Raw genomic sequence first — 9,800 nt, 5'->3', positions numbered from 1 at the left:
GAGGATGGGGAGAAGGGGGCATGTCAGGCAGGCGGAGCAGGTGGAGCAGGCGGGCAGGGCCTGGGGGTCTGGGTGGGGCCGCCTGGGTGGCAGAGAGCAGGCATCCCTTTGATGAGCAGAAGTTTTGTAAGTTTTGTTGTAGTCCCATTTATCTATTTTTGCTTCTGTTACCTGTGCTTTTAGTGTCACATCCAAGGAATTATTGCCAAATCCAATGTCATGAAACTTTTCCCTATGTTTTCTTCTAGGAGTTTTATAGTTTTAGGCCTTAAATTTAGGCCTTTAATCTATTTTGAGTTCCATTTTGTATACTGTGTGAAGGATCTGAATTCATTCTTTTGCATTCGGATATCCAGTTGTCCCGATGCCATTTGTTGAGATTGTCCTTTCCCCATTCTTGGCACCCTGTCGAGATCCTTTGACCACACGTGCTAGGGCTTATTTCCGGGCTCCCTGTTGCGTTCAGTTGGTCTGGATGGCTGTCCTTACGCTGATGCCACACTCTTTTGTACACATTATTATCTTTGTCACTTTGTATGTAATGTGTTTTGAAATCAGGAAGTGTGAGGCCTCAGACATTTTCTTTTTCAAAATTGTTTTGGTCATTCAGGGTCCCTTGAGATCCTATGTAAATTTTAGGATATTTTTTTCTATCCAGCAAAAATGCTATTGAGATTTTCATAGGGATTGCATTGAATCAGTAGATTGCTTTGGGTAGTTCGGACATCTTAACAATATTAGGTCTTCCAACCCATGAACACAGGATGTCTTTGTCTCCTTTAATTTCTTTCAGCAATTTTTTGCAGTTTTCTGTTTATGTCTTTCACCTTCTTTATGGTTTATTCCTTAGTATTTTATTCTTTTTGATGCTGTTGTAAATGGAATTGTTTTTGTAAATTTCTTTTCAGGTTGTTCCTTGTTCATGTATAGAAAGCAATTGATATTTGTGTCATTTTGTATCCCACAGCTTGGCTGACTTCACTTATTGGTTCTAACAAGTCTTTTTTGTGTGTGGAATCTTTAGGGTTTTCAATGTATAATATCATATCATCTGAGACCAGACATAACTTTACTTTTTTCTTTCCAGTTTGGATGCCTTTTCTTTCTTTTTCTTGCCTAACTGCTCTGGCTAGGACTTCTAATACTCTGTTGAAAAGAAGTGGCGAGAGTGGACATCCTTGCCTTGTGCCTGATCTTAGGGACACTGAGCACGACGTTAGCAGTGGCGCATATATTTTCACATGTGGCTTTTATTATGTTGAGATCGTTTCCTTTTATTCCTAGCTCGCTGAGTGTTTTCATCATGAAAGTATGTTGAATTTTGCCAAATGCTTTTTCTGCATCGATTGAGATGATCATGTATGTGGCTTTTGTCCTTCATTCTGTTATCGTGGTGAATCACACAGTAGTCGACTTTTGAGGCTTTCTCAGATTTGGCTTTGCTCTTTTTGGTAAGAATACTTCATGGATGTTGCATTCTTTCATCAGGAGGCGCATGATATCGTGTTCTCTCCTTTTGAGATATTAATAGCCGTTACGGCTGTTACTTAGTACTTAGATCCATTATCTCACCGTAGGTTGCAAAATGGAGATATTCTAATTCTAGTGTTCCTTCTTTGGCAACTAGAATACTTTTATAAGAAGAGACTTCCCTGTGGTGGTGTGAATTTACACGTGATGAAATTGCATAGAACTAAACACAGACATGCACACAGGAGAGCATGCAAACCTGATGACCAGAGGCTGTGGATTGCACTTACACGTCAGTTTCCTGGTTGCCATGTTGTTCTGTAGTTATGCAAGGTGTTAGCACTGGGGCCGGGGAAATGGTACAGGGGATGCAGGACCTTTCCGTACTATTTTTTGCAACTTCCTATAGATCTATGATTTTTTTTTTTAAGTTAAGGAGAAAGAAACTCCACTCATCTACTATTTGACTACCAGTGGTATAAGAAAGGTGGGATAAATGCTTAAGTCTTTCCTTTTGTTTTTACTTAGAATAATGAGTCAATACCTTAGAATCCCCCAAAGAGTGACTCATTTTCTTAAAGTATCATTATGAACTCATTGATTTCAGTATAGTTTAAGCGTTTCGGTCCGTTGCATTATTATCGTTGTTGATGTTCCCACCTTTGGCCAGTAGGCACCCCTTCAGGCTGGCTCCTCAGTCCTTCTGACATAACCCTGAAATCTTTGCTTCCTCACTCTCTGAGGTGCTCCGGGTTCATCTCGTACACGTCCTGCCCACGTCCCAGAGTCAGAGGTTTATCCAGAGTCCTGGATCCTTTCAATGTGAAATGACATTTAGAGAGCCCAATCTGAGCACTCAGGGTGTCACTGCCACTGGGTTGCTAACAGGTTTTAGGTGTCTTCAGTGGGCAGAGGAACAGATGGGCATTTTTAGGAAAGACAGCATACATCACAAGTTCATGCTTCTACTTTACACTGTAAATTCAGGGCCGCAGAATGTCCACTGAACCTCGCTTGTCCTTTTTTCCCCACACTAAGAGTCCTGGATCTCAAGGACTCCAGGGAAGCCACGACCCGTTTTGATTTTGTCACCCATGACTAAAGCTAATCCTGATGGATACGAGGGTGTCGTGGGCCTGGGGTGGTCCTCGAGAGCATCTCAGTTGTTCACCACGGAGCCAGGGAGAAGGACCGAGGCTCAGGGAGCGTGAAGAGCGTTTGCAAGTTTGCAGATACGATGAACTCCGGGTTGCCCTCAGCTCTGTTAGGGAATGAAACATCAGGGATACGGGTGAAGCCAGGGTGGGTGAAATGTGGTCCAAATGCAGCTCCTCACCTTTCCTCCCCTCCCCTGGAGGGCCCGGGTCCTGGCGCTGACCTTCCCAATCTTCACATTTTCACCGCTCCCGTCTGCGTCCCTAAGCACCACTATGTGCATGGTTTTATGTGTACTTCCTATGCTGTATTCTTCTGCGGCTTGCTCTTCCCGCTTCCCTCAGCATTCTGACATTTATCCCATTGATATGTGCATTCTAGTTTCATTCATTCATTCGTCCTTCCATTCTCACTGCTGTATAGTATTCCACTGTATTACTGTGCCGCGGTTTATCCATTCTCCTCGTGACAATCATTCAGCTTGTTTCCAACATCTTGCTATTACAAATATTCTTGTAGGTGTCTCTTACAAGGTGCATGAGTGGGTGAGAATTTCTCTAGGGCAGGCCAGGGGTGGGTAAACTTTTTTTTGTAAATGGTCAGACAGTGAATAGTTTTGGCTATGGGAGCCAAGAGGCAAAAGAAAAAAAAAAAAGTAGCTACTTATATAACAAGAGAGAAAACAAATTTCCATGATTTTTTTAATTTAAAAATTCACAACTTTATTTATGGACATTGAAATTTGAATTTCATATCGTTTTCACATGTCATGAAATAGTATTCTTCTTTTGAATTTTTTTTTTTTTCCCAACCATTTGAAACTGTTAAAAACCATTCTTAGCTCTCTGATAGCACAGCAGGAGGCGGGCTGGGCTGGCCCTCAGTCAGGAGTGTGCCACCCTCGTCAGCTAGGGCATGAGCAAACCCAGGGGAGGAGCTGCCGGGCGGAAGGGGGCCAGGCGTCTTTGACTTGACTGGGTATCGCCAGATGTGCTTCAAACTCATTATTTCAGTTCGGAGTCTCACCTGAGGAGGATGAGGCTTCTTCCCGCGCTCTTACTGTCACATCAGATCTCCGTTCACTGCGTTGCCCCTCCAGTTCTAGCATCATTTGTAACCACATTTTGGAAAGGGAAGATAGCACATTGGGTGTTCCTTCTTACCGAATAAATGTTCTTTACGAAAGAAAGAAAAACTTATACAGACAACAAGATTGTTTAAGTTATCCATAATCCTTCTACTCAGAACCAAAGTTAAAACTTGACACTTATCCTTCCAGATTTTTTTCCTAGATACAAACACGCCATTAATTTAATTTTTAGAGGCTAATGCTGTGCACATTATTTTGGAATCTGCTTATATCAGGATTATGTTTGTTGTAAAATAAAACCCAACCAGAAGTGGCATAAACAGTAAGAACGTGTATTGTCTCACACAGTGAGATCAGAGGGAGGTCAGTTCCAGGACTAGTTAATTCATGGGTCCAGCTGTGTCATTAAAGACAGGCCTTCTGCTCTGCCACCCTCAGGGTGTCCGTGAGGTCTTCCCTCATCGACTCAGAGTGGCTGCGGCAGGTTCAGATATCACGTCCTCACAGAACGGGAGGCAAAGGCCAGACGGTGGGAAGAGGGTGCTTTTCCTCCTTGAATCTTTTTTGGGAGTGAGGAAAGAGTTCTAGAAATTCCCCTAAGATTTTGCTTCATTGTCCTGCCGGCACTGGGTCAAAGGCCCATTCCTCAGCCGCTCGGGCGACGGGAGTGGAAGGACCGGGAGCAGCTTGCACTGGGGATGGGTCTAGTTTCCCCTTGGTGCAAATGCTCCCCGCTTCACATGAGGAAAATGGGTTCTCTCAGCAAAGACAACAGGGCACAGGGTGGAAATGGTGGTCGGGGGGCAACCTACAGGTCCGCCACATTAGGGATTAGTGGGTGTTTGACGAGTGGTATCTGAATTTTAAAAAATGTAAGATTTCTCCTTTGATTCATTTTTAGTCATTTTGAAATTTCAAATATTAGAGAGAGAATTTTATTCTCTCCTTAAAAGGTGGCAAGATGCTGACCTAATACACTGTAAAACATCCCCACACCATTAAATCTTTAATTGCTGGTAAATATTCTATCATTTTTCCCACCAATCCCTCACTGATGGGCAAAGAGTTTATTTTCAATTTTTCCTCATTACAGATATTGTCAAGGTGACTATTCTTGGAGCCAAATTTTTGTGCACATTTGTTGAGGGGTGTTGCTGTGTCAAAACACGGGACATTTCCAGGCTTTTGACAGGTGTCTCCAAGGTAGCCTCCAAAAAGTCTGAACCAGCTGGCCCTCCCACCAGCAGGTGGGAGTGTGCAGCTCATTTGGCCACAACATAAATTAACTATATTTCAGTAAGCAAAGACCTGTTTCCTCCCCATTTGCATTAGGGCATCATCTGAAAGCTGCCTATGTACCCAGAGGGCTCCTGGTCCCTTCTGGCCCCAGGACCAGGCTGATGCTAAAGCCCCAAAGTTCCCCGCTCTGGCCCATCTTCCCCTCCACAGTCCAAAGCCCCATCAAGAAGAGCAGCAAATCCTTTCTGAGGAACCGGGCCCTAACAAATGCTTCTCACAGCTTATCGGGAAGAGAACAGAAAGAATAAGTCTGACTGTCCCAATGGCTCTCAAAACAAATCAAAAAGCAGTACTTAAAAAAAAAAATCCTTCATTTTGCAAAGAAAATTGCTTAACAGAATACAAGGTTCTGATTCACCCTGAGAACACATCGAGCTTGCAGGAGCTGTTAGGAGAAAACGTTAAATCTGTTAAGTGACAAACCTCACAGCGTCCAGCGCGTAAGGAGACCGCCCCAGCCATGTGCCTTCCTCGTGTGCCCTCGCGGTTCCTCCGAGCGGGGCTGGGGCTGTGAGAAGCCAGCACCAGGGACAGGCTAACGGGCCCTTCCCTGGCTCTTCCACGAGGCTGACAGGCCCACGGGTGACCCACATATCCCCATCCAGTCACGGGGCCACAGGGCCCTCAAGGATGCTCTCACCTGGACATCAGGCAACTGATGCAGAGCAGCCTGGGAGGACAAAGGTGGACCAGGTTAAATTAGAAAGTCGTCCTTTTTTCTGTCACGTGACAGTGACAGTGGTAGACCCTGAATATCTAACTCCATTTGTGTGAGAAATGGCAGGGGCCTAAATGGAAGGCGTGTGGCTACTGCATTTCCTCTAAGCCTTTACTCTGTGGTGTTTTCATTTAAAACATACGGCCTGGGGAGTTGGAGACCGGGTTCCTGGTAGAAGACTTAGCGATTCTGGCTGCTGTATCAGGAACGTTTCAGATTTGGTTTCCTACTCACCAACCAGCAGGAGAGACACGTGACTGCTCTCTGGGGGGAATGGGGAAGGATCAAGGGGACCTCTTCTCTTTTTTTGCATTTAAAGTTTTAATCAACGGCACATCATTGCTGCTGAGAGATTCCTCTTCACATCTGAATCAGGGACCAGTTCTAGGACCAGACCCACCCCAGGCCATGCCTGCATCTTTGCTGCCATGACTTGGCCAAGGAGAAGCTGGCCACCGCCCTCCCCCTGCCTTGCCTCCCCGCAAGCAGAAATGAGACCCAGGCTGTGGCCACCTCATTGAGGACTATGCCAAATGTGTGGGCCCCCGTGGGAATGTGGAACTGAGACCTCACGAGGCTAAAAGTCTTGCTGATGGCGTGAGTTTTAAGGAGAGAAGATCCTCACTCACCAATCTTGCCACCTTCCACCGCACACGAAGGAATCCGCAGGCACATCAGTGCCTCCCCGGGATGACTCGGGTTGCCTGAGTCCTGGGCTAGGCCCTGCCCCTTGGCCTCATAACAGCCAGGGCCCGACCAGCATTCGCACTGCGAGGAGGCTGGCCTGGGAGTGGGAGGGTTTCGGTTCTGCTCCTGGGCTGAGTGTCCGAATGCCAGACTGTGGAACTGAGCCACCTTCTGCCTGGCCTGGGCCCAGGCCAGTCCAAACTTGATCTCTGCGGACCTAGGGAAAGTGAGCTTCTTCCCCTGTAAGGCCTCTTACCCCAAGCCTCAGGGTATGGTTGTTCCTAGGGGTCCTACAATGACAGGGCTGCAGAAAGCATGGGATTTATTCTAAGAAGTTCAAAATCGTAGAGCTGCTGTGTGGGGCTACAGGAGTCGTCTCAGGGTGTGGGGCTTGCTGCCGCATGGCTCCCCAAGACAGCCATGGCTTCTGAGTTCACTGGCTAACAGGCCAGCTTCCCCAAAGGCACACACCGACTTCCCAGACTTCACCTCACTCTAAATAGTGTCACCTTCTCTACATGCTACAGCTCTCCTGTCCCATGGCCTAAAAGAAAATAAATATGTGAGAAGTTATAGTTACGCTGGATTTTTAAAATCTAGGCATTTATTGTTCTAAATAATAGATTAGGTATGCTATAGGTAGACAGCAGCAGTTTTGATTCTCAGGCAAATACATTTGAAAAAATCCACCAGAAAAATCTCCATGGGCTTCCGCCTGTTCCAAAAGTGACCAGACAGACTGCCAGACTGCGGAGGAACGCGGGTTACGCACCCTCGATTCTGTGGGAACGCTCTCCCAGGCCAAACCCTCACTCAGCCAGCAGGGGGCAGAAGAGGCTCGCGAGGTCTAGGTGGTGCCGTTATCTGCCAGGAAACTTGTCCCCTCTCCCCACAGCCAAGCCTTGGGGACCTTCAGCTAAGCCCGCCATGTGCTTCCCTACTAACAGGGGCAGTCTGAATCAAGAAGATCCCGGTTTCATTATTTATTCTATGAACTCACACACACACACAAAAATTTTTTTCTTTTCTGGCAAGCCATTGAGTTTGCAATGCAACTTCCACCTCTGAGATCAGACCCTGAATTTTAGGGGAGAAAGTAAATTATTTGTGAGTTGGGGAATGAAACAATCTGGTCTCAGACCGCCGCCCCTCCCCACCTCGTGTGGGCAGAGCCTCTCCCGCTTTGGCCTCTTCTCTTACTTTTCCATTGAAAGGAAACAGGAAACGAGAGACCAGGACTATGCACGCATCACTCCTCCGGCGGGGATAGCAAGTGGAGCAAAAGAGTCCTGTTCGGTTCAAATTCGGAGGTTAAGGTGGGAGAGTACAAAAAGGAAAAGATCGTATTTTTAGCGCTATCAAGTACAAATTTACTTTTCATGCATGAAAAGGAAACCAGGGCTTCCTGCCTGACTGGCCTCACACTTACACTTCTGGGGAAAGGGAAAGGGCTAGGACAGGGGTCCGGCCTCGCAGTCCCGGAGGGTCCCCAGGTCAGTCCTTCCTGACGTCCAGAGCCATGCTGCCTGAGGCAGAAGAGACAGGCTCGTGCTTGCTGCCAGCCTAGGGTCCCTGGTGGCCCAGTGGGTCCTCACAGAGAACCAAGGACATGCACATGATGAATTAAACCACCCAGAGAGTGCCAAGTCCCAGCTCCAGCGGGGACCCTGAGCCACATGTGAGAATCACCAACAGACTGCAGATGGACAAAGGGAAGCAGGTGTGAGGCTTATTAAAGGTCAGGTGTGCGTGGATGTGAGCGTCAGTAACTCCATTTCATCTGGACATGATTGGTAGCGCCTCACCCAGGATGGCCCGGGCGCTGGCGTGTGGGGGAGGGAGGGAGGCAGGGGAGGGAGAACGCTGCAGGAGAGAGCGTGATCACTGTGTGACGGGCCGAGGGGTCCCAGTGGCTGCTCGGGTGCTGCAGGTAAGGATCAGATGCGGCTGGCTCCAGGCCCCTGGAGTCCTGGGGAGGGGTGGCAGGCTCTGGCTCCCTGCCCTAGTGCTGGGTGAGCTGGGACCCTGGCATGGGGGACAAATGGGACCCAAAATGGTAGAGAACTGGGAAAGAGGAAACGCTGATGAGCAGTGAGGGTGGAGCAGGTAAATGGCGGGCAGACCCTCTAGAGCCCAGGGAAAGGGCCTCTGGACGAACAAGGACACCGAGTGGGGAATCACGGTCAGGGAGGCGACTGCGAGGCTCTCACCACTTTGTTAAAAAGTGTGTGAATTTAAACTGAATTCAGAAACAGCAGTTGCTGGCCCGCGTAAGCCCTGTACCTCTAGCTTTTCCCTCCAGAGGGCGCTCTGAGCCCACAGAATAGGTTCACTCACTCCCAAAAAACCCAGGGATGTGGCTTCCCCTGGGGCTTGAGAAAAGGGCCTGTGCCCGCGTGTCAGTCCCAGTGTAAACATTCACAGTATTCCCAGAGAAGGCAGTGGCTGCCCGCCACACGGGGAGACAGCCTGTGAGGTGCCAAATCAGAGGTAAAGAAGAAAAAGTTCACCCAGTTTTTCTCAGGGTGTGCAAGCAATGTCACAGAGGGGAGTGTAAGGTTTTCAAGAGTTCCGGGCCTGCCACTTGGGTCACAATTGCTGCTGCTGAGACCCGGGGCACCTTGACGACAAGGAAAACGGCAGCTGGCTCCTACGGACGCCCGGCCCCTTCGGGGGTCGCGATGAAGACAGTGGCTGGGAATGGCAGAGACTGCAAACCAGAGCTCCCCGAGGACACCCAGTCCCAGCAGCAGGTTTTCTCCTCTCAGGCACCTCGGCTGGACAGATGACTGTTTGCCTTGGCTGCAGAAGCGAAAGGAAACATTTACCTGGACAGGTGGTCCCTCCAATCTGCAGGGAGCCACCGTGAGCAGAGGCCCGGCTCAGTGAGGAGTGGGGAGATGACGTGTTTCAGAAGAAGCCAGCTGGCTCCGAAGGCCTTGGCTTCACCCTGCTTTCATCCTCCCTGAAGAGGCGGCCAAACGCATGCACCTCCCGGGGACCTTGCTGGGTATCCGTCCTGGGAGCCCGGGGGAGGCCGAGGGCAGCGCGGCAGCCCCGCTGGCCCAGCAGCACCCTGCCCAGTCACAGCAGCTCCTGCTCGTCGTCCTCAGAGCCAGAGGGGCCTTGGCGCACCTCCTCATACCACTTGTTGGTGAGGGTTTTCATCTGGATGCGCCCGTGGTGGAGGTCCTGGAGCAAGGACACAACCAAGCCCTGTCAGTGGGTCAGGGTTAGGGTCAGGGTCAGGGTCAGGGTCAAGGAAGGGAGGGGAGCTGCTCTGCACCTAGTGGAGGGGATGGGAGGCAGGCCACATGGCCACGGGCAATTTCAAAGTGTTAACTGACAATTTCAAAGTGTTAACTGACTGACTCGCTGGGA

At 48.9% G+C, this 9,800-nt stretch overlaps 1 protein-coding gene across 4 annotated transcripts in view; it reads right to left on the bottom strand.

Moving 5' to 3' along the window:
- Positions 1-6,995: 6,995 nt before the first annotated feature.
- Positions 6,996-9,800, bottom strand: part of SLC9A8 (solute carrier family 9 member A8) — a 59,657-nt gene continuing 56,852 nt past the window's right edge. For all 4 annotated transcript variants that reach the window (XM_039864572.1, XM_039864574.1, XM_039864575.1 and 1 more), the window contains one exon: positions 6,996-9,611. In XM_039864572.1, the coding sequence (XP_039720506.1) occupies positions 9,504-9,611 (108 nt within the window). In that variant the 3' untranslated portion in view covers positions 6,996-9,503. The remainder of the gene's footprint in view (positions 9,612-9,800) is intronic.

The sequence above is a fragment of the Pteropus medius genome, unplaced genomic scaffold (genome assembly GCF_902729225.1).
Source record: "Pteropus medius unplaced genomic scaffold, Ma_sr-lr_union100, whole genome shotgun sequence".
Classification (NCBI taxonomy): Eukaryota; Metazoa; Chordata; class Mammalia; order Chiroptera; family Pteropodidae; genus Pteropus; species Pteropus medius.
This window is presented reverse-complemented; position numbering and strand designations above follow the sequence as displayed.